Source organism: Pleurodeles waltl, chromosome 3_1 (assembly GCF_031143425.1).
Source record: "Pleurodeles waltl isolate 20211129_DDA chromosome 3_1, aPleWal1.hap1.20221129, whole genome shotgun sequence".
Classification (NCBI taxonomy): domain Eukaryota; kingdom Metazoa; phylum Chordata; class Amphibia; order Caudata; family Salamandridae; genus Pleurodeles; species Pleurodeles waltl.
Genome location: NC_090440.1, coordinates 1,321,546,305 through 1,321,572,281, shown reverse-complemented (window position 1 = coordinate 1,321,572,281; position 25,977 = coordinate 1,321,546,305). Strand labels below are relative to the sequence as shown.

General features: G+C 41.4%; 1 protein-coding gene across 2 annotated transcripts in view; it reads left to right on the top strand.

The window, feature by feature from the left end:
• MGAT5 (alpha-1,6-mannosylglycoprotein 6-beta-N-acetylglucosaminyltransferase) overlaps positions 1-25,977 on the top strand; it is a 599,358-nt gene that overhangs the window by 524,519 nt on the left and 48,862 nt on the right. For both annotated transcript variants that reach the window (XM_069224676.1, XM_069224675.1), the window contains exon 13: positions 22,170-22,316. In XM_069224676.1, the coding sequence (XP_069080777.1) occupies positions 22,170-22,316 (147 nt within the window). The remainder of the gene's footprint in view (positions 1-22,169; positions 22,317-25,977) is intronic.

Genomic DNA, 25,977 nt, shown 5'->3' with positions numbered 1-25,977 from the left:
AATTTGCATATAACTTTAATTTAAAAGCAGCCAGCAAGGCAGGCTTGCTTTTAAAATGACACTGGGCACCTCAGCAATGCACCTAGGTGTGCACCACCTATGCTATGGTCCCTAAACCTACATGCCCTACCATATACTAGGGACTTATAGGTAGGTTAACTTAGCCAATTATAATTCGCCTAATTTGCATATCCATTTTACACAGAGCACAGGCCCTGGGACTGGTTAGCAGTACCCAGGGCACCATCAGAGTCAGGAAAACACCAGCATAAAGTGGAAAATGGGGGCAAAAAGTTATGGGGCCTCTGCAATCAGCCCCAGTTTCTCACATGGCTTAATTGTAGCTGCCTTATCCTTCTGACTGCTTGCATCAGCCCTGCTGTTCAGTACAATCTTATAACGGTACAACCTTCTGAGTCCAGTCCTTTGTTATGAGGATGTGAATCTACATTACATAACTGTCTTAAGATCTTATTAAATATATCGTAGTTGTGAAATGCACCAATTTTTACTCTTGTTGCAAATAAAGGTTTGGAGTAGTAATTGCCACAGATTTATATTGCTGGACAAAGCGCTTGCATGCATGATCAGTTTGCTGGTGCACATGGCCTTGAAAGCAGCACACAGGGATATTGCACTGCTGCACACAGAGGAAACAAATTAGAAGGAACATTGGTCTGTGGTGAAGATTTTTGGTATTTAAACTTGGAACAACATTGTGCTTTGCCTTCTGTGTTAGAGCTCTTTCACTTATCTTCAGCTGCAATGCCAAGTGTGCTAGAACTGTTATATCCACTTCCTCTTCTCCACTTTTTTAACATGCTTACATTCCGTGATAGTTAGTTGTGAAGGTAGGTGGGTTCTACCTGATGGCGCAAGAACTGTGCCTAACACCAGAACCCCTGGCAGTTGGGTAAGCGAAAAAGCCCTCAATCTAACCTACTCTAGAGAGCAGCTTTTGAGGTGGTGTGATCATGCTAACCTAGCAGCATGTGTATCCCCTCCTTGCTTTAATGAACTCTACTCTGTGTGCAGTGGGTGTCTCTTGTGTGACATTCAGATCACCCCGAGCACTCTGTTTAATTTGTCCCTCCACCGCTACCATCGGATTGTTTCTAAAGTGACCAACTATCTAGGATTTCTTATTAATGCCAGGTCGTTTATCACAAAATTAAATTGAGTGCACAGAATTTATTATCTCTCATGACCCTGATTTGGTGTTTGTGATGGGGCCTGGACTAAAAAATAATCTGGTCCTGATCAGATGGATGCTGTTCCACCTGGATATACGATTGTGAAACTGGACAGGATAGGAAGTGCAGGGGGAGGGCTGGCAGTCATACGCAAAGCTATCTATACATGACTGATTGAACCCCTCTATACATTGGTACTCTTTGAAGCATTTCACTTCTGTATAAAATTAACCCCACTAACTCATTTGCAGGGATTCTAGTATATAGACCTGCTGGACCAAAGTCTGCGTTTATTCCAGAGTTTGCACATTTAATAGAATCCTATTTAGATAAACACAAGATTACTTTGCTCAGTAACTTTAGTTTCCACTTGGAAAGCAATATCTCAAAGGATTCCTGTACCTGCAGAGACATGTCTTGCTGGGGACTCTCATGTGTACGTTACCTACTCATGGAGCAGGTCACATACTGGATGGTATTTTCTCCACTGACCTTCGTCTTAAGGTTTCTGGGCCTCTACCTCTTACCTGGTCTGATCATTACACTGTTCCCTGTTCTTTTCCCGGCCTGATACACAGGGAATTGTAAATGGCAGAACCAGTAGAAGGTTTACAGAAAGTGGAGCCAGATTAGTAAATAATTTTTTGTCTCATGCTCTGATTAATTGGAATTGGATAGATTTAGAGTGACAGAAATTTGTGGCCATAAATTTAATATTGCTTCCCTGAAAGAAACCTTAATGCGGAAAAGAATGCCTACCTCCCGTAGTTCTCAGAGAGACTTAGATTGCTAAGGCGGGCCTGCTGTCGGGGCTGGACCAGGTGAAAACTATACGATCCTGATGAGAGAGCCAAATACAAGACTGCTTTGCCAGAATATAAAGCTGTGATTAAGGAAGAGAAGTCTCTTTACTGCTCCAACAAGCTGGCATCTACTAAATCTTCCAGAGAATTTATTGAATTGGTTAATATGCTATCTGCACCCGAAGTACCTTTCAGAATAGCTGGTTCCGAAGACTTTTGTAATCGAATAGCAAACATTTTTCGCACAAAAGTTCTTAATATGTATAAGCGACTAGATTACCTTAACAGAGTCCCTTACTCCCTCCCAACTGAACATGAATGCTATGTTAAGTCAAACAGAGACCAGGATGTGTAGTGGAAATCCAATAGCTTTTGTCGCTGGTTTTACCCTGCTTACGCAAGACTTAACAGAGTGCTATCTCATTAGTACCATATCAGGCACCCCTTTTGAACCTTGTTTTCCCGAAATTCTGCCCTTAGGAGCTGGCATTATTGTTCCACATCTTACACTAACCTTGAATAAGGTTGTTCTCTCTGGCTGTTACCCCCAACCTTGGATAAAAGCTGCCGTGAAGCCTCTTCCTTAAAAAAAAAAACAACAAAAAAAAACTCATCTGGACCTCTCCGATTAAAAAATGAACAAATAAATAAATGAAAAAAAAATCCCAGCTGCCTACTCCCTCTGAAATTTGGGAAATAAAATCCTCAATACCCAGCTGATGGCCTAGCTAGAACACCATCAATTGCTGGATGCCTGTCAGTTTGGCTTCAGAAGCAACCATGGGACTGAGACTGCATTGGTATTAGCAGTCAATGACATTTGATCCAGGGTTGATGCAGGGCAATCTGCAGCTTTGATCCCTTCGGATCTGTCCTCAGCCTTTAATACCATCTCCCCAACCCTGATGGTTGGGCAATTGCAGGATTTGGGGGATTCAGAGACTTAACGCTGAAGCTTTTGGCATCGTTCCTGAGTGATAGGTCTCGGGCAGTTGTTGTGGAGCAGTTATTTTTGTAGTCATATAACCTGCCATGCAGAGTTCCTCAGGGCTCTTCTTTGAACCCTACATTATTTAACCTATATTTTTTTCCCATTGGCAAAACTTGTAAAGTCCTTTGGGTTTCAGGCCGTGTCCTACTCTGATGACCCAAAAATAATTGTTTCTATCTCTTAGGACACAGAGGAAACTGCCACCAACTTTAAAAATTGTATACAGGCAGTGGCCAACTGGATGGGAAAAAACATCTTAAACTTAATGGATACAAGACGGAGGTCGTGATCTATGGTACTGAACAATCTATTTGGACCCACTTGTGGTGGCCTGACTGGCTGGGTACACTGTCAATGCCAACAGACTCTGCAGAGAACTTGGGAGTACTGATTGACAAGAAGTTTTCATTTCACCTTCAGGTCAGTCGTATGGTGTCAACCTGTTTTTGGTTGATTAGGATTATTAGGAAATAATTTTCTTATTTTTCCTTTCCGGCACGTAAGCAGGTAGCAGTGGCCCCCTTCTCATCCAGGTTAGACTATTGTAATGCGCTCTACCTGGATACCAACAAGATAGTTAAAGCCAAACTGCAGTTGGTCCAAAATGCCGCAGCAAGACTGATGTTCCTACATCCCAATCAGTTTCTGCAGGGATTCTGAAGCTCCATTGGTTACTTTTGAGCAAACGTATTACCTTCAAAGCCTTATGTATTGTTCACAAGTCACTGCATAACATTGGGCCTGGAGGAATTAAAAATATGTTTCAATGGTATATTACTGCCAGATTGTTTCGATCTTCGAGTCAAAATACTTAAGTTGTGCCAAAGTATCGGAAAGCAAGGTGGAGAGGGGGATTCTGTTCTGTGGCCGCATCTAAGATTTGGAACTCTCTTCCTCACTTTATCACTTGTCTTCAAGATCATAGGCAATTCCGCAAAGCCTTAAAAACCTGGCTTTTCACTTTTATTTTTAACTGAGGCTCAGGGCTTATGCTCCCAGATGTCTTTATCACCTTTTCCCTACTTCTTTCGCACTATCTGCTATCAGCGCCTTGATGCCTAAGGGTATATGTCTGCACTTAACAGACTTGTTGTATTTAATTTCTTTTCATGGATGAAGTTTCCACATTTCTCCCGCAGGACACTGGTGCTATGCACATGTTAGTAGCTGGCCAGGTTTGCTTGGCTGACAGAAGGCCAGATGTTCACCTTTAAAAACTGATTTTTTTAAAGCATTCAGCAAGTGCAACTTATTGTCTAAACATTGAATGGATAGCACTCCTTACCTTTGAGTTTCTCAAACACTCTTGTACCAGACAATATCACTTTAGTCTTGCCTGATGAAAACTGGGCCATTTGTGTCATTTCAAGGCCTTGATCGCAGGAAAACAATAAAACAATACATTAGAATGAACTAGAGTGCCCTAAAGGATGACCATAATGTGTGTACCATCAGAATATGACTGTTAAGCCAACAGCAGTGAGTGTATGTACATAGTAAAAAGGCAACAGACACGGGGTAGTCTTGTGGAACTCCACATGTGAAAGTGATGTCAGGTGAGAGGAATGTTCCAAGTTTCTCTGTGTTGGTACAACTGGTAAGGAATACAAGAATCATTCTAAGGAAGGCCTGGCAACCCCCAACTTCTTGGAATTTCAAGAGCAACAAAGTGATGTTTATCAGTATCAGGTGGCACCATATTTCAAGTATGCCCTGCATGAAAGGCCAGCCTGCGTCTTTAGAGCAGTGGGTGTTATCCTTTACAACTAACAGCTGTTCATGTGCCCTGTGATATTCTTAAATCCAATTGTCTGTGCATGAGAAGTAGGTGCCTTTTGAGATGCCCTTGTAACTGCTTGCTAACCATGTGTTCATTCATTTTGCTCAATGCCTTAATACTTGAGTGAATACTTATGACAGGAGGAAAGCTATCTAGCTGTCCTAGGCCCAAACTGTGTTTTAGTGGGGGCAGAAATTAAACCATCTTCCAGTGAAGCACTGATGATCATTTCGGAAGGATTAAGAATAAATGAGGGTAGGTGTTCAGTATCCTGCCATGCATTACACTAAACTCCCAGCCTGCTTTTTTAAGATGACTCAAAACCTCCTCCTCTTTGTTTAAACATCTGCAAATTCTAAGTATGCATCTGGTTCAGGTGGAGAATACATGATGATGAGGCAGATAACTCCTGAATTTCTTCCTGGTTTGAGCTGCCAGATTCCTGGCTTCTTCTACAACTCTACTTGACTCTTTAATCAAAGTGTGCTGGCTCAGCATTCTGCTCTGACTTGTAGTGGATGCTTTATCATACATACAATAAGGGGTTCTTTACATCTTGATTGTATGCTTGCCAGGGCAGTAATTCATGCTGGATTTTGACATTATGGATCCACCATCCTCATGTTTCCTTATGGCAAATTTGGATGTTGCCAGTCAGCCTGTTGGATATTTTTTCTAGCCCCAGGTTGAATTAAATTTCCTGTTAGCACCAGACATTTGAACAGCTGTGAAACAGGTCTTTTGTTTGTGGAATTCTTACTTCAATAATTCCGTTACCATGTGGCATACCGCCTTTGCATTTTATTCTCTTGATTGCTGGTGGACTTGTTTCTTCTACCTTTCAGGCTGTAGTGTCCCTTGTATTCCCATTTGCTGCTAGCAGATAATTCTACAGCTATTGGTGTTATCTTAACTTTCATTTAGTTTGTGATAAATCCATTAAGGCCTTCCCTTTCTACAAAGTAGTGAACTTTATCCCTAGGCTTTATTTTTTCTGTTTTATGGCCACTTGCGTTATATTGTTAGTCTACTGTCAGCAAATGTGTTCTGATGGTGATAACATTCTTTATCCCTTCTGTCTTTTACTGTTTCAGTGTTTTTCGCCTTAGACATAATTGTGTGCTTCCTGGATTTGTATCATTTTCACATACCTGAGGATGATTTGCATACTCTCTCTTGGTCTACCAGCTTTGTCCAGCACTCATCTGCTGTAGTTATTTTCCAATCTTTTGTGTATTGCTTCGCATTGGTAGGGGCTCTCTCTCTTGTTTTTTGTTGGTGGTGCATCTTTCCAGTTTCTGTGAACTTGCACCTGAAAGGGATAAATCATCATCAGCTAATTTAAGTTAGGGGGCAAGACATTTATTGAAGAAACAAAGGGTTTCAAGCGTCAAGGCTCCTTAGTGAGTTCGCATATGCAGTGATTTAAAAGTCACAAGTTTGAATCCTACCATATTAGAATCAGCGTTTCATCCCTTAATGTGTGGTAAATTGATTACTGTTAAATCTGGTAATTGCGGCATCTGAAATTGTTATTGCTTTGAAACTAAATGCATTAAGTACTCTCCATCAGAGAATTCCAAAGTTTGATTGTCTGGACTTTATAGCAGTGGGGATCACTGCCAGTGTTTGCTGATGACCCAGCAGCATTTACTTTTGGGGACTGTTCTATGTTTTTTGCCAATGGTGGCTCAGTTGATGATTATTATGTTCAAATCTTGCTGCTGTCACTGGTCAAGTGATTCCATACCATTGTTTATTATTATCGGGGCAACCCCATGTAAGCATTGTTGACAACTTTAGCCTGATTTCTTTTTAATAACTTGTTTTATTGCTGGTGTTGTAAAAACAGATATTTATATATCCAACTTATGGTACTCAATCCACCTGCCCCAGAGCGAATTGAGTCATCATTAACAGGAGTCGAACTGTGTCCTACAGATCCCTGCATTTTATCTGAGGTGTGCATTCAACTACATGAGCCATCGGTCAGCTTTCAGTGGGATCACAACAATGCAGAAACCTGGTAGTACGCTGAATGATGCCTCGCTGGGCATTCTCCACCACAGACTGCTGCCACAGAGCAGTACCGAAGGGAAAACATTAACTTGTGTCTTGGGCATTACATCTCTGCTATAAACTGACCTTTTTTACTTAGATATGCCGTTTTCAGTTCCCCTGATATTTGTTGTTCCCATTGTCTAAGATATATCATGAGCAAATTGAATATAAATTGCTTTGTTAAGCTCAGCACTGGACTATGTTCTTTCAAAAATTTCTTGCTGTGAGATATTTGTAGGGCCTCCTTCCAGAAGGGTGCTTGCTGCAGTCCAGCTTTAGGCAGTATCCTTGCAAGCATTGGATGGTGCCTGTGCTGGAAGTGAGGGATGCTCATAGTGAAAGTGGACGATGCCTCCTAACCAAATTTTAGGATTACGTTGTTTTGTGTTTTCCCCAACGTAAAGCACATTTTAGCAGGCTTTAGGTGAAGAATTAATACTTCTCAAGAAACAGTAATTTTAGAATTATTTCTATCAGGTATGATGACTGGCCGATCTTCCTCAGCAGATGTCCTGCTGCCTTCCATGCATGCTATGGATTTGCAGCGCCTCTCTTTTGGAGCCCCAGGGCTTGTGTATTGGAGAAATCAAATTACTCATCTAGGGTGGCAGGAGTAGAAGTGACCTATGTTAATTATTTTCAGCCCATGGAAAGCTACTTTTCAACCAGAACTCCTAGGTTTTTAACATGTTCTATCAGGCGTGCGAGGTCTAGTATAAAACCAAAATGTATTTTGACTTGATGTCTTTATTTTTTGCTTTATGAGCTATGTAAAAGGGTTTGGGAAGAATCAGGATCCCTCTTGCAGATTTGTAGTTAACTTTGTTGGCCCACATCAGGGTTTTGTCACATTTCAGACAAGATTTCTTGCACTGTTGAAAGCTTGTATACCAAGTCGACTGCCTCTTCTCAATCCGCTGTTGGTGTCATTCTCCCATAGGAGGAAAGTCAAGCACACTTCAGATGTTTGCTCTTCAGGAACATGTTCTCGCTTTGGTTTAATATGTGCTACCAGCTTCTAAAGTTGTTTCCAAGCAATTTTCCTTTCCTGGTATTCTACTTGCTCTTAGGCTCACTGTTCAGTAATTCAGAACAGCAATAGTGCGTTTTCAAATACCTCACTTAGACCCCAAGCAAGCTGTAAAACACTGTTTCTCTCGAAAAGAGCACATGCACGATTATTGGTCGCCTCATGGGTGGGTAAGTAACATTGACATCATTCAACATCTCTATCTTTCTGCAAGACAAGTGATTATATGTTACATAATGCTCACGGTAGCCCTGCCTTGTGCAGATGCTTATCTGACCCTTACACAGTTCCCCTCACCAACATATGAATGACTTGTGGTTTTTAGGACCCTTGCGCTAAGGCAGGATACACCCTTTTGTTCCACCCTGTACGTGCTAAGTGAAGATTGTGAAAGCGACAGTTGGTGCAGCTCCAAAGAAAAACTCTCATTCTAATGTGGTTTGGGCTTCTTGTGTGTTTCAGCACAGCTAACTTAACAATGCAGAATGTGTATAGGTTTCCCAAGTAATAAGTGTTTGTCCTAAATATGACCTGCCTTTTCTATTGAACCCACAGTCTGTCTTTTTTAGCATGCCATGTATTAAGCCTTTCACTACTTAAATTGGTTTACAACTATCCCTACCCTAAAATGTCTGTATTGGGGTTTGGGAACTTATGTTTGTATGTATGTGATGTATATGATGTGTTCCTATTCTTCCTACCTCACATTACAACCCATAACCTCACAGGAAGTGATATCACAAAACGTGACATCTGAACTTAAGATCTCACACATATGTTTAACAGGTCTATAAGTAGTACATTTGAACAAATTACCAGATTTAACAAATGAGATTTTGTGTTGGGGGTGTGCCAAAAAGTGACAACCCTGAAGCAAAATCTGGGCCTCAATTTCAACATTGATTTTTTTAAAAATCTCTGCCACAAAGAAATTGTCACAAAGAGAATCTTGGCAATAAATTTGGTACACTTAATTGTTTGTAGAGACTACATTTTAAAAACTTGTATGAGATTAAAGCATCTGCTGCAGAAATCTACGTGGGCTACTGCTTTTAACCAGGATATCCTATTGTTACATGCAGTTCATGAATTTTTAATCCTTTTAATACAGCACAGTGAGTTATGAAGGACGTGACTCCTACACCTTGTAACCCTCACTGTCCTATGTAACACATCCTGTACATAGATTTACACCTATATGATTTATTGTCGATGTATAATATGTATATGCGATGTAAATTGCTCTGACACCCTGCATTGGGATAAATAGCACTATAAAAGAAATAAAACAAAAGAGTGATATTCAAATTGCTATTTGTGTAAATACAGGAACAAACCAGCATATCTGACATTCTTACTGTGCAGGCATTTCTCTTATATCAGGACCGACCAAAGTCAAAAGCATGCCTCTCTTAAGTACCTGTGAAGTGACAACAAGCTGTGTGCCTTTCCCAACCATTACATTTGCAGGTAGGTGTGAGGCTCCAGATTGCTCCAAAGAGAACAAAAGGATGCTTGATGGCTGCTTAACTTGACCACTTAACTACAGCCTTTGTTTTGGCCCCAGCTCAAATTTAAAATAAAAAGCCCCCTCACTGCTGCCTGCATGTTGCTGCTCAGAAGGAAAGCAGACAACTTGCAGGCGCTGCTGAATGCATTGGAGTGCTTACACATAAAAACAGAATGAGTTTAGCATATTACAGTGCAGACCAACTAATTGGCAGGGTGGACAGCATTCACCTTGTGAAAATAGTGGGTGGGCACCGTATACCCCGGCTTGTGCCCTGTTTGACATGCAGGTTCATAGTGGAGGGTAAAGAAATTATAAATTATTTCATTATTGGTTATGTTCTGATGTGTACTTGGTAACCTTTGAATTCCTGGCTCAATAAAAGAAATAACTTAAAATAAAGCCTCAGAAGCCAAGCATGTCCAAGCACGGGTAATATGGCCCATTGTTGCTGCACCAATGTCTTTGGTTAGAAGAAGCATCTAATTACAGCAGTTGTAGTGGAAACTCCCTACTCTATCCAATATTGTTGGACGACAGGGTGTTTTCTGGGAAGATGTGTGCTGGCAGGAGCGGACATCCTAGCACACCTTGTCAGTTCATCTTGCTTCACACTGCCTTTGTATGTCAAGTGGTGCCACTGTTTGCAGAAACGAAGTATAGTTGTAACAGCAGAAGTAGAGAGCACACTGCTAGAAGTTTCTTCGGAATTAAATTATTTCATCACTCGTTCCTTGAATACTGGAGGAGGAATATTTGGGTGCACCTGCCAACCAGCGTATGCATTTTCTAATCATCAGTTTCAGCATCTCCTCAGGCAGTACTGACCATTTTAATGTGATACACAAAGACTGCCCTTCCCCTGTATTGCATGTTTTGGTGTTTTCTCATGCATCGCATGAAAGAGATTGCCACAGGTCTTCCCTGTCTGTGTTGTTGCTGTTTGTTCTCCCACCACTTGCATCCCATCTCTATCCCTTCCTTTTTTAGCACATTACCATTCTGCTCTATTTATTTCTCACCTTTACTGCTAACTTGTATTTTATTTCTTGTCCATGGTTGTAAATATCAGTGGTGCAGCTGGTGTAGTGGCTTGGGTGTTCCAGGGGGTCAGGGGCCCAACTCGCCATGCATCCCCTACAGTTTATTTAGCAGGCTATCTCCTTGTTTGCCTGGGGCCTGACTCTGTGTTTACTCTGAGAGATAGGAGAGGAGTTGTGTGCTCTCATAAGGGTTAAGAAGGCAGAAGATAAGACATACAATGGAGAAAACAGAGAGGGATAAGCATACAATTGGTCTTGCATTTGCTTGAGTTAGAGCCATTGACATTCTAAATAAATAATTGGACTTTTTTGCCATATAATTCCAGTGGACCTGCATATAAATAAAGAGCTAGCAGAGCTACTGGAATATTATTTGAAGCAAGGTCCTTAAAACACAAACGACTCCCAGGTAAAACAAAAGTTCCAGCTATAAGAGAGCTTAAAAATGTACTGAATGGTGTAAGGGGTTATTATTTTGGGGTCCCTGCCAACCTATTGTTGGGACCCAGAGATGATCTAGACAGACAGAGCATGTAGGATTAAAATACTTGAAAGTGGCTGTTCTTTTGAGAAGCTTCCTTCAAGCAAGTATAAGCAAGGGAAGTTCCCAAGCAAAGTGGGAAGGAGTGAAGAATAGTCCCATAGCAAAAGACTTTCTAGCAACCAAGTTGCACTTCTTAACAAAAAAGTGCAGGTAAAAGCAAAAAACTGCAATCTTAGCAGCAAGATTTCTACATCTATTATAATGATAAGAAGACAAAATAATTAATTTTGAGAAAGAAGGTGTTAATTCAAATCAATGTTATGCTTGCCTTTTATCAGATAGTTTCTCCTGGGCAGTTGTAATACATTGGGAGGCAATAGGCATGCACCATTTGGGAAAGGGAGACCAAATATGTAACCAAGTTCCCCACTCTATCAACAGGACATGGAAACTATATTTGTGAATGCATTAGTTTGGGAATCACAAGGATTGGCCAGTCAATTCCATTTTGGAGGCAGTGAAGTTGAGGCAAGAAAAGTGAAGTACGCAGCATGGCTGGAGCCAGCAATGTTTATGCTGTTATCACTCAGACACAAACCTGGTGCACTAAAAGCTAGAAACCAGCAGCTGTCCAGAATGAACAGTTCAGTTCCAGTAGTACTACAAGAGCAGCTTTTTCACAGAGACCACGCTATGCCTACGTGATGGTGTCAGAATTTTGTGTACAAACTCGGGATTATTTCAGTATTCTGAGTCTGTGCAACGGAGCAGGGCCTGGGTCAAAGCTCACTACATGATGCCTCATTCTGTGTTACAGGACATTCACCAAGTGCATAAAAACAAGGGCACAAGGAGTTACACTCTTACTCAGCTGGAACTTCCCGGGATGTGTTTTGGAGTCAAAGGTTTGGGAAAGCCTTCTGTTTCCAGGAACACCGGCCCACTAGATGAGGGCAGATTCAAGGTGTGGCAACTGACCAATCCTAAGCAGCATTTGCAGCCACTGTCACAACATTTAAGGAGCAGGACACAACAGTTAGACATCAGCAACAAGCTACTGGAGAAGTGACAGGAGATGTCTCTTCTCATCCTTGCATGCTCCTCATTAGCATACTTCAGGCGAGTTGTTTGAATATTTTGAAGCAGCAGAAACCTTTCTGTGGGAAGCAAACTGTGGCCTTTCTGAAGTTGAGAATAAAAAGGAGGGCCTGTAAAGCAGAGATAAGAATGGATGCCGGGAGCAGAGCCTGAGGCTGGGGGCATCGTGCCCGGAATTATGGGCGTATTGTACCCTTACCCTGGAGATGATGAGAGGCTGGCCAAAGTCCTTCTCACCGACGAGCCTGAAGCCCCAGGGTCCAGGGCCTTCGATAACAATACTGATCATGCTGGCCATGCTACTGGTGTGTTCTGAGTCCCTGCAACATCACTGCAGGAATCAGACGATTGCCTGGGTAATACAAGTTGGAACTGACTCCAGGTACACAACAGAAAGGCAAATATTTTCTATTTAAACAAGTTAGTGCTCAATGAAACCTTAAAGCAGCACGGCTGCCACAGAGCATGAAGGAGAGTCAAAATAAACATTGTGATGTACCTGGTAGTCATGCAAAGAGCTCCAATACTGCTGATTGAGTTTGCGCTGTATGAAACTGTAAAGCGCCATGGCCGCCATGAGCATACGCATGAAGGAGAGTTTCAACGGGAAAAACTGCCACTGCAAAACATATCACCAATCGTGCAATAATCCACGTAGGAGGGTCAGTCTGCAAGGTGGTAACAAAACCACCCCAAGGGGGGGAGAAATGTAAAGCATTTACCAATGATTTCGAGGGATTTTTATAAGCAGGCTCTTGAAAGAATGAAAGTGATGGGCATGAGGTGGGCTTGGTTAAAACCCACAATACTTACAACAGGTTAAAGCCCTTGCGCGCTCAACCTGAACATGGGGTGAATCGATAGATACAGGATAGTGGGCAGATAACTGAATGAGAGCAGTGCAAGGAGCAATCGCAAGAGGAAGTTGTTGAAGTAGAAAGCTGGAATGATGTATTTCTGCAACCCATGTTCTGCATGATCCTGATGCTGCTGTCAACTGGCGCCGGACGAAAGTGACCATCCTGCCTGATGAAGTATTACAGATTTTTTTTAATTTACTTTTCTTTTTGCTTTTGCCTGCATGTGTTAGCCCGTTCCCACGCAAGTCTAAATTTGTGTTAGTGACAGGAATGGCCCAGCCCTGAAACCTGAAATCTGAAATTAATTGTGAAAAACTGTACTTAGATGATTTACTGATGTCTCCATCATCTGCTCTGAAATCTGATAATAATGTGCATATTGTGTTGCTGCTAATCTATATTATTCTTTTAGAGTGTTTAATAGTATTGATGTTTAGTAGGTTACATTTTTTCAGCCGTTTCGGTGAGCAAATGGTTTTCATGTATGTTTATAACTTAGTTTTGCACACCTTTTATGTGACATTGATTTTGGGATTCACATAAACCAAAGCTTTGAAACTTTATTCTGTTTGGAGTTTGATTTAGTGTTAAATTGTTCATGGTGTCTAGAATTGTCTATACTATAAGGTCATTGATTGCAATTGAATGATTCTGACTACTACACTCTTTGCCAAGTTCAAAGATCTAGTAGTGAGAATAGTGATGGTGTCTCATTTGCTTGTTTGTGATTATTGAGCCCGGATTCCGGCACAACGTGCCAGCACTACCACAACAAAAGGAAGCACTACAACTAAGCACAAATATTCTGATCACACATTACCAACCAAAAAAATCTACTTTCATAATAAGGCAGTAAAAGGATTTTGAAACAATCACCATCTTTACTTGCAACTAAGTACGTTTTCGCGCTATTCAGCCTGTTGCCCTTTCCAAATAGTGTTTGCGTAAACGAGCTTCTCGTAATTTCTTAGGTATGTGTGACATCTGGTGTTTCACTTGGCTAACTGCACCGTGGCTTACAAACTGTTCCGTTAAAATATAGGTGTGCTTATTTTGAAAGGTTAATGTTGTAAAACCTGCAGATTCTAGTCAAGTATTTACTTTGAACTGTACTCAAACCACCGAATCGCTTTCCAAACTCAAAGTAAAAGGAGTTACCGTTGACTGAGAAGACATTATTTCACTTAATAGCCCAAAACTTTCCATTCCAGTCTTTTACAGACTTGTTATTGTTAGGTGTTTCTTCTGAGCAAATCCGTTGCTTCTTTTTCTGGACTTGAGAAGGGAAGGAGGCTGCTAGGTAGATTAAAGTTTGTAGGTAGAGGCTATAGACATACCAGGTTATGTACTTTGCGCAGTATTAAAAAGCATATTTGTAAAATCAGTTGCCTGTCACTCTGCTTTCGCATTTATATACATCATTTGTCACGGTTACAGTGTCGCAATGAGAGTTGCCAATATGTTGACCTTTATAGAAGAATCGCTGTTTTCAAATATTGCTATTGTATTAGCAGTGCCACAGAAGACTGCAGAACAGACATTGGCAAAAGCAATATATCTGCCATTGCCTAGCATACTTTTGACTTTGTCACTGCTTCTTTTATTTTGTCGTGCCTTTTTGCAAATATTTATGATGCCTGGCTGTCCTCAATCTAAAAAAATAAATAATCTAAAAGCAAAAATATATTTGGCCTTAAAAAAACACGCAGTCTCTACTACAAGACTTTGCTACCTCCTGGAATCCTTCGGCGTAGGAGTGTCAAGTTTATCTCTCGTGCTTGTGAAGGCCCATTGGATGAGCTGGCATGGGACTGCGTGTGGTCTGTGCTGGGGCTGCATGCGTGCTGCATCTGGGCTGCTGCATGTGTGCTCCGTCTGGGCTGCTGCATGAGCACAGAGGAGCCACTGCATAGTCGCTTGTGCAACCACAGGAGTAAACGGATCCTGGTCAAGACCCGCTCTCCCCACTGTGATCAGGATAAAGGAAAAAGATAAAGTGATGACGCAGACACTAGGAATTAGTGGGTATAATTAGCCCAGGGCACATGCGCCCAGCCCCTTTTATTGGCAGTGACACCTGACTTGTGAGGCCTGTGATAGATGGGTGTGGGTTGGGTGTTAGGACTGCCCCCAAGGAGTGGGTTGCTGAATGACATGTCCAGCAGTATACTACAATGCCTAGCCGGGAAGGGATATATTTCGTGTCTGGATGTGCAACTGTCATTATAAGGATTTTAGGGGACTTGGTAAGGCATATGTGCGGGCCCCAGGACAGAACAAATTTGATATTTACAACACATCTTCTGTTAGTTCAAGCATGCATGATGCCATGCAGTACTAAATTATGGGCCTGATTACGACCTTGGCATAGGGGATTACTCTGTCCCAAATGTGATGGATATCCCACCCGCTGTATTACAAGTCCTGTTATATCCTATGGAACCTGTAACACGGCAGGCGGGATATCCGTCAAATTTGGGACGGAGTAATCACCTCTGCCAAGGTTGTAATTAGGCCCTATATGTTAAACACTAATTGGGTCTAACAAAAACAGTTGAACTATGTCTTTCTCTGAACACCAAAAATCCCTAAAATTCCAGAGTAGGAAGATAGAGTCATAGGTAGAGGTAGGCAGTGGAGGAGAGAGATTTAGAAAAAAAAATAGGATAGACATGTTAAATATAGAGAAAACTCACTTTCCCATGGGACCGCTTGGAAGGTGGGAGGCCCTCGTCAAAAGTAAAATTAAAGTTCTTCCATTAAGCCAAAATACTCTCTAAAAGCTAAACTGTTAATCCTTCAAATGTTAACAAAATCTGGCAGCTGCATGATCAAGTACTACACTAGCACTTTGTAGGCCATCTAACATGCTTAGAAGTTTAAATGAAATCAGCTGGTCATGTCCACTTCAAAGCTGTCCTCCAACTGGGAAGACACTTTCCTCTTCCTACTGCCAACGTATGGAGAAGGCTTCTTTTGACACTAAGATCGGAAACCACTATAGAAACTTGAAAAAGCAATTGAAAGGCAATCTGTTCCAAGTTCTTTAGCTGAGATTTTCACAAATGAGCTAAAGGTGCTTTGACCAGTGCTTAGCAGTAGTAGCTTTTCCTTTGTCATACGGTGGCATCTTAGGCACCCCGAATAGGTTCAGTCCTCACATACTTTCCAACTACTGATAAGTACAGTCAGATTTAAACTTTGGAGAGCAAAAATAAGGTCAGTTGAAGCAGGATTGTGCTTCAACTGGGAGCAAAAATTAAGAAACTTTACGGTCATTACTCTTGTCAGTCATCAGACCCAGAGTGTCTGCAGTATGTTGTCAATAATACTTCATTTTAAGTTAATTTGTGAGTGGGAAAGCATTTGGGGATACAGACCTCATATCTTTACTAGATATTAGGATTGGCAGTAATTTGCAATGAAAGCCCATTTTTAGGTTGAGCCTAGGCAGCACTAATGCATTGTCAGCAAGACCTGCTGTATTCGATATTGGACTTTGAATCCCGCCTGCTGCTCACCACAAGTTGACTTCAGTGTCGTTCTTCTTTGCTGCCTCCTGATTGGTTCATGCACCTAATGCATCGCTTCCCTTCTAAGGTGAGGAGCACCGCCCAGTACAGATTAATTCCACTTGATTAGTGGCCAACCGCTATGATACAGGTACTATTGCTTCTTCCCAAAATTGAATTGGCATTATGGTTCAGGGCAATCCGAAGATGTATTGTCATCAAAACTACTATGTGACAAGCAATCGTTATTATATGGAGATACAAATTCACACTAATTCTGTGTCATTTCTAGCATTCATGTATACAGTAATATCCTCTCCCAAGTGGGATCTATAGAGTGGAGTGACCCGTGTGTCAAGGTCCGTGCCTTGTAGTGGCAGCCCTGAACCATGATGACAACTCAACAGATTATGTAAACCCTGTTGAAGTCCTTCATGGGATGAAACATGTTGGCTGGGCTGAAGTTCTTCATGGATAATTAATAAAGACATTGTCATTGGAAACTGATTGGCTACCTCCTCCTAAATGGATTTCTATGGATTACTAGAAGAAACATTTGTGCAATGATTATGTGATACAATTCTCTTTTGGAGATTATTTTTGTGCAACATTGATTTTAGGTGTTCCCTCTGTATTGAGATTTTGTGTACATGTACAGTGATTTCCGGCAGTGAAACTATAAGGGGTTGAGCACCGTTGTTAGATTTAGTGGTTACTAACTTCAGTGCAGCTGTTCTAGGTCCATCGGTGCCCTTTGTCTTTGGTAACTATTTCTTCTACCCCATTCCATTCCTCCTGCCCTCTTTGCCCCATTACGCTACTGGCACTGTGCTTCAGAAACCAGTTACTCTCCTCCCGCTTGCCCCTTACCTGGCCCACAAGGTCACATTCATTTTAGATTTATATTCACTGCCATGTAGAGATTAAGTGATTTTCCGGAATCACAAGCTGCTGAGCCAACGCCAAGACTCGAATCTCATTCCCCAGTGCCAAAGTCGGCAGCTCTGACCTTAGCATCACGTTGCTTACATTTAGGTCCCATGCTAATACCTTCCCCATTTTGCCATCCATTAAAACAAAAACTGCCATTTAACACAGTTATTTCATGTGTTGAAAGTGTTCAACAAACTTGCTACAAACCGCTTCCGGTTAGACAAACTGTGCACTTATTCACAGCTATCTCCGACTTGTGTGTTCTATTTTGTGAAGTGTTGATTGCCCCTCTTTTTACCATGTTTTTTTGAAGCAGGTGATGTAGGACAACGTGGAAATTCTTGCGCCTGGGCGCTTGCTGCGGCCTCTACGGTGGTTATTAAGAGGCACAAATCACTGTTTTCCACAGGTGTGCTTGGTGTTTGTAGTGGATTTGGCTACACCTGAATATATAAATGCTCAGGTTTTCTCTTGTGTGACGTTATTATTCAGTGCTGTCCACTGCCCACAAAATCCCCCTTTTCACACCTAATGGACACTCCGACTGGTGCAGGGAGGTATATGAATCAGGGGAATTCCTCTGTGTGGCTGCTGGAAGACTGATTAAAAAAAAAAAAAAACACCCCTCTGTCCTCCGTGAACCAAGGCACTTGTAACATCACCTGTGTAAGATAAGGAGGCAGAGTGGAAGGTTTTTGTTTTTTATTTCGATAACCAATTGTGCTGATCCCTGCCCACTCCATATTTCAGTCAGCGACTTCCTCTTAATTTGTATTGCTTGTTTATGTTTGGTTTCTTGCAAAATGATTTATAAACCTTGTGGGTGAATGCATGCTGACCTTAAATCTTCTTAAAGGTACTGTTTAGCTAACTGTTTTTATTAGTGCCTGTGAATAAAACCATTATTTACCTGTATTCTTCTTCAATCGGGAGCTCGTGATCCCAGTCCTCATTTTTAGGTGGAGCCTAGGCAGCGCACATACACTGTCTGCAAGTGTTTTATTTTTACTTATTTTACTGTTAGTTTGTTTGTGAAAACCTCTGCGTGCATAGAATGGTTCAGTATTCTTCGTAGTTTTCTAAAATTGTAATGCTTTAAAAAGTCTAGAGAGATGGACATTTTAGATTAATTGGAACAATAACATAGAGTCACTCATGGGTGATGAGACTGTACTACACAGAGGTCCCCAAACCAATCTACAGTCGTTTTGCATACTTACAGTTGGAGGCAAGGTGCTTTTGCCCATTACTACTCAATATTTTTTTACCAAACTTGGCGTTCTGGTTCAGCACGTTGACATTAGAATAGAACTCTTAACTTCTTTTACCAAAACCATTTTTTCGTATCGCTTTGCGGATAAGAGGCTCTTGAGTGAAAGCAAACTAAAACACACAGGTAAGAGACAACATCATTTACAATGCCAATAGCTCTAATTCTTGCATATGCAAGACCTATTGCATTGCAAATGCTTATTTAGTTTTGCTGCTTTTAGGACTCTATGTACTATGACACTGCTATTCAGGGTCAGAGTGTGTGTACTTTTTCCCTGAGCATGTAGTGTGTAATTGCTTGAAGATAAAGATCAATAGGGAAGCTCAAATGACAGGAACATTTTTATGCATTAAGATCCCTCAGACCTTAGCCTCTTCCTACACCAGGAGGAGAAGCTGTTCCCAGATTAGGAAAAGGGGAGGTTTCCTCCTTTCCATAGTGGGTGACTCTGAGAGGGGACTTAAAGTGAATGGCAGTGGTGGTTGGGGACGGTGTGACCCAACTTGTTCATTTTACGATGAGGGTCTCAGGGAAGGGATATATAGTAAGGTTAAAAAGTAAATATCGAAAAAAGGAGTTGAGTTTGGGTTCACTTTCTGACAGCATTAGTTGTAGAGAATTCTGCATTCACTGGCTTAGTGAGCAGAATAAAATGATATCTCACCACCAAATCGTCAAAGGTCCCAAACCTGGCAAAGCATCTGAAGAAAGGAGTAACTCATCCTGACTTTTGTTAGAGAGCAAGTTAATAAAATTTTGAAGTATTAAAGTACTGATTATTAGAGTAAAATGTGTGTTTAAATGTGCATCATGTAGTATGGTACCATAAACATTATGGATAAATAGAAAAATATTAATGTTTAATGTAGAAATGTTATGTTATTTATCAATGCGAATTAATATGAACACTGATGTGATTGAATTATATGATTATTAGGTTTAAATGTGAATTACATTTTTATTAAATATGGGCCTACATGAACATGCCTAAAGCTAATTCTACATTTAAAAGGCCTGCGCAATGTCTCTGTCTCAGCAGTTTATAGAAACTCAGTGTTTACTGTTCATTTGTTTTCTGACCTCTCATAAAACGTCTTAAAATGTATTAGGCAGATAGTTAGATAGAACATCCTCTGTAGCTAAGATATTGTGAGAGAGTTATGATCTTCTGTATGTAATGTTTGCTCTTCCTGGGATGAGATAGTATGTACCCAGGAACACTACTCTTTAGTGCTCATGTATAATGTGCAACAATTGTAGTGTACTGCGGATACTGATGACCAGGAGCAAGAGAAGATGGTCCAATCATGAATACAGAAAATGAGGAAAAGATACTTCTGAAATGTGGAGTAAAGCTTATTGGCTACGACCTAAACCACCCCAAGACTGTCCAGTGGCATCCTAGCTAGTTACTTTCTAGGGTTTTAATTTTGCAAAGTTTAAATGATGTAAGTTCAATTGTTCTTTTCTCAGACTCTGAGACTATCAGAATTTTATTTGCTCTGCAATCGAAATGATGTGTTGTGTCCTTAGCTTTCTGCCATTGACGGTTCAGATACAATAAGGCCAAACATTACTGAACTGTGTCCCCTGTTGATGGCCTGTTCTAATGAAGACCGAAGATGCTGTACTAAGGAAGACTTCGCTGCTTGCTGATTCAATCCATTAAGGAAAGGTATAACCAAATATGCAGTTGATATCTTTGCAAGATTTTATGTTTTCTCTCTTTTAGAAATTCAACTGCATTTTTGGTTAGAGCCCTAGCTAGATGTTTTCTAAATTGATTTTTTTCTGTTTTTCCTTTTTGCATGTATGTCCCTACATGCATTGCTAATCAGTGTAATAATTAAGGATGACATATTGAAAATTTGATTCAAATAATATTGAATTGTTATTGATTCATCTGTGTTAACTAAATGTATTCAATTTCTATTTTTCATACTCTTTCATTGTTACTTGATATTGTTATTCTTGAGTGTCTGATGTTAAACGTATTAGTTAAATTAAGGTTCTTTAGACGTTTTGGTCAGCCTGTGTTGTTTCTGTATTTGTATCATTTGGTTCTTCATATGATTTATATGACTTTAGCGTTGTTAATTTAGGGTAATAAATGTTTTGAACTTTACTAAATTGTTGTGGTGATTCGTGGCCACATTGGTCATGCTGTGTGAAAGTTAATGGCTCCATAATCAAATACTATTGTGTGCAAATGTATTGAATTGATGTTTAATGTTGTTTAAGACGTTATCACACTCCTATGCGAGTCCAAAGGTCCGGATTGACCTCTAAGGGTAATTGATGGTTACCCTATATGTGACACCAATTAAATAATAATATAAAAGACATATATAAGGCTAGCCACGCCCACACTTTCTAGGTATAGACACCTGAAGCACTCCTTATCCCCCCACTTGCACTGAGGGACAGCAAATGCTCTCAAAGGTTCATCTGGCTAGTCTCTTCACTTTTTCTGGGACGCAGAGACTGGGAGGAGGCCTTTATTGTGTAAGGAAGTTCCAACTGCCCATTTGTGTGTTGACTGCGCTTGATTCAGTAAGGGTGCAGTTGGTGAGAGACCTGGATGGAGAAACATGCCTTGAGCAACTAGGAGTTGCAGAATAGACCAGGAGAGACTTTTCCAGCACCTTCAAGAAATTTGGTTATATCAGGAAGCACAGGCAGGGAGTTTTCTCTTTTTTCAGTACATTTTTATTACTTTGTTAGAACAAATGAGTACATTACAGGCAACTTGCGGACCCAGCACATTATGTCCATAGGAGATCAAATATTTTTTTAACATTGTGAAACAGTGGCTTTATACAGCAGTTATATGTAAATATTCCCACCATGTTCCACAGATTTTATTATATTTGGGTGGAGGACCTCTGGCATGATAGATAGGTTCTTTTTAGGGAGGGGTGTACTATGTCTCACACTTGAAACTAGGACCATGGTCTCCCCGACGAGTACTGAGAAAATGATCAAAAGAACAGTTTGCTCCCATCATTTCCTTGGTGTTTCTGATATAAGGGTGACCTCTGGTGTCCATTTCTAGGTAATGTACATAGAACTACAGTGGTGAGTTTCATAAATCCATTGTTCCTATAGTTATTTTTGACATTCTTGCCTTTAAATTTTAAAAAGCCATAATCCCCTGAGTACAATTTTATTGATTTCTTTTTTGTGGTGTAATTTTGACATTTACATTTTACATGTATTTTTATCTGGTTTAGGATTTGTATTATGTTGTATTCTTGTCTTTATTGCCATGTGTTACTGGTTGAAGTAAAGCATATTATTCTAGGGAATTGCCTGCTACAAACGACCAGGGAATAAAGCAGTTTCTCATTGTACTGTGTTGTGATCTAACTAGATTGTGTTATTGAGATGGTAGCGGTACCAAACTCGAATGTAATAACTCAAGTTCTGACACTAAATTTAAAGTATTAAACTGTTCTCTGTGCCTTTTTCATCCCTTATGGAGGAATGTATGATAAACGCTGCTTCATCAGTTTGATACTGCTTGATGTAGATACAATTTGGAAAGCTTTGTTAATCAACTTATCGATTCCCAAACAATGTTTTTTTAATTTTACAGTTGTTTGTTGGTCTTGGGTTCCCCTACGAAGGCCCTGCTCCTCTTGAAGCTATTGCCAACGGATGTGCATTTCTAAATCCCAAATTTGCACCCCCAAAAAGCAGCAAAAACACAGATTTTTTTAAAGGCAAACCAACACTCCGCGAGGTAAGCAAATCCTTATGACTGTTTCCAGATTTGGAACTTCATAGTTTGTATTCTTTTGTTTGTTGGGCATATTAAACTTGGTTTAGTACAGTGGTTCCCAACCTGTGGTGTGGGTACACCTGAGGTTCCACAAAGCATCCCCGGGGGTCCACGACTACTTAGAAAATTAAATAGTACTAACATATTAATAAAGTGTAAATAAATAAAGTGGTAAAATGTATGATTGAAAGTTTTAAAACATACTGTAAATTTCAAGCAATTTGAGATTGAAGGCTAAAAATAAAATCAGTATCCTCCGATTGATTCGTGGGAGCACTACACGTGTATCAAACAGAATATAGTATGGACCATGTGTGGCTTCAGTTGAATTTAGAATAGCTCCAATCTTCCTATTAAAATGTATTTTATTTATTTATTTATATTTATTAGCAAATTAAATAAAATGTGTTATCATTTCTGTATGTGTTTGATTAGTGTTTGTTTATGTATTTTTTGTGTATTGTTTTGCGGTTCAAACCACAAACGAAGTTAAGGCCGAGGGCCCCGTCTTACTGTAGTGACTCAGTGGGTCGTCCCCAGATTCCAATAATGATTCACTGGGGGTCCCCAGGTTCCAGTAACGGTAAAGTGGGGCTCCACTGTAGTCAAAAGGTTGTAAACCTCTGGTTTAGTGTAAGAAAAATGCCAAGATAATTATGCAAAACCAGTGTAAAGCTGCGCTGTGACCAAACAGTAAATTTGTCTCTCATCTCTCAATGTAAACGTTCCCTGGCGACAAGAACTTGTAGTCCAGAAACCTAAAGCAGTGTTACTGATTTACGCAGTTTCCAGCTAGGTTCCTTTTTAATACCTGTTCATTGGCAGGGCAAGTAGCTAACACAGAGTATAGTGCAGCTTCCTCCTGCGGTGCATCTGAATATTACTAATGTTAGAATTTACAGCTGGAAATTTATGTGGGTGCCGTAAATCCTATCTCCTTGTTACCTCAGAAACTACTTTTTTTTGTACACGGACTCATTTTTGCTTTATAAAGTGAAGTGAACACATTTTGTTTCACCACAATTTTAATTCAAAGCATTAACTCTAAAGCACAGTTCAACGCATCAGCTATTCAGAAATGCGATTTCCGATCTAGTATCAATAGAAACGCAGAGGCCTCCTCAAAACTTCATTGGGGCCCCACTTCATCCCAAGACAAATCGATATCTGTGAAATATGCCAGAGTAACGGGGCCCTTTTCACTTTCTTCGGGGGCTCTACTGTTTTGAATTACTTCACAGCAGCCCGCTGTTGCAATTTTTACTTTTCAACAGACTTTTTAAATCGTGTTTCGTAATCGCTAAATTTTCAAGAGACGTCCTCACAGGTAGAATATATATCCCTTTTTTTTTTTTTAACGCCCCTGCAATACCAGATATTTACTATACTCATTCCATTAGTAGAATGCTTGTTTCAAACCAGAACAAAAAGTCTATCACGTTCTGTTGTAAATTATTATTGTCTGAACCAGAGCACTAATGCTTGAATAGGTAATGGCTTACTCAAAGTAACTGCTACTTTCAGGAAATATCCTTTGACACAAGAGATACGATAAGATGTGTTCGATGGCATCTGTCGCTGTAGATACGCATGTTTTGCATAGCTCGCCATCTGGTGTTGGGTCGGAGCGTTACAAGTTGTTTTTCTTCGAAGAAGTCTTTCGAGTCACGGGACCGAGTGACTCCTCCTTTTGTCTCCATTGCGCATGGGCGTCGACTCCATCTTCGATTGTTTTTTTTCCGCCATCGGGTTCGGACGTGTTCCTGTCGCTCCGAGTTTCGGAACGGAAAAACAGCTAAATTTCGGAAGATTTTCGTCGGTATTGTTGCGTTCGGGATCGGCGTAGTTAGAATCAACACCGCATCGAAGATCGAAAAGCTCCGGAGCCCTTCGGGGTAGTTTTCGATCCCCCGTCGGGGCCTGCTCGCCCCGACCGCGTGTAGAAGAACGCCGATGGAACGGACCCCGTTCCGTTTCTGTCCCAAATGCCACAACAAATACCCCTATACAGACCAACACTTGGTCTGTAACCTGTGCCTGTCACCTGAGCACAGTGAAGACACTTGCGAGGCCTGTCGTGCGTTCCGGTCCCGAAAAACACTCCGAGACCGTCGAGCCAGAAGACTTCAAATGGCGTCCACGCCGGCAGCCCACCGAGAGTTCGAGATACAAGAAGAGGAAGAAACCTTTTCGATACACGAATCGGACTCCGAGGAATTCGACGATCCACGAACCGTGAGTAAGACGTCGAAAACCACTCATAAGAAGATTGTCAAGGCCCAGGGGACGCCACTGCCACCAGGCCATGGCTCCACCCATAAATTCGGTGACCGACCGTCGGCACCGAAAAAGGCCCAAACAGTGCCGAGACCGTCCGACTCCGGTCGAGACACCGGCACGCAGCCTTCTCGGAACGAGAAAGTGCTGGAGACATACATCGACACCGAGATAGCGGTGTAGACACGGCTCGACACCGAGACCGCGGCACCGGCGAAGATCGACGCGAGATGTTTCGACTCCGAAAAAGAAAAAAGTCACCTCGGAGCCGAAAAAAGATGCAGACAGGGTTTCGGTGCCAAAACAACCTGCAACCGACCCAGTTTCAGGCTCTTATACAGAAGAGCAATCAATGACCTCCCAAATGCGAAAGCATAGGTTTGAGGAAGACCTGCAATCCACCGATGTAGACCATACGCAGAAACGTATTTTTATACAGCAGGGGACAGGAAAGATAAGCACCCTTCCCCCTATTAGGAGAAAGAGAAGACTGGAATTTCAAACTGACCAAACACCACAAACAAAAATGGTGAAAAAGGTTACTCCGCCACCCTCTCCTCCACCTATAATTCACGTCTCACCAGCACAAACTCCATCACATTCCCCGGCTCACACCACCATCAGCCAAGGTGACCAGGATCAGGACGCATGGGACTTATACGACGCCCCTGTGTCAGATAACAGTCCCGAAGCATACCCTACAAAGCCATCACCACCAGAAGACAGTACTGCATATTCTCAGGTGGTGGCTAGAGCAGCACAATTCCACAATGTAAGCCTCCACTCAGAACAAGTCGAGGATGACTTTCTATTCAACACCCTCTCCGCCACCCACAGCTCCTACCAAAGCCTGCCTATGCTCCCTGGTATGCTTCGGCACGCAAAAGACATCTTTAAGGAGCCGCTCAAAAGTAGGGCAATCACACCAAGGGTGGAAAAAAAGTATAAAGCGCCTCCTACAGACCCTATTTTCATCACTACACAGCTGCCACTAGATTCTGTCGTTGTAGGAGCAGCTAGGAAAAGGGCCAACTCCCACACATCTGGGGATGCACCACCCCCAGATAAGGAAAGCCGCAAGTTCGATGCAGCTGGAAAGAGAGTCGCAGCACAAGCTACAAACCAGTGGCGCATCGCTAACTCTCAGGCACTACTTGCGCGCTATGACAGAGCCCATTGGGATGAGATGCAACATCTCATTGAACATCTACCCAAAGACCTACAAAAGAGGGCAAAGCAAGTGGTTGAGGAAGGACAGAACATTTCAAACAACCAGATACGCTCCTCCATGGATGCAGCAGACACAGCTGCAAGAACAATAAATACATCTGTGACCATCAGAAGG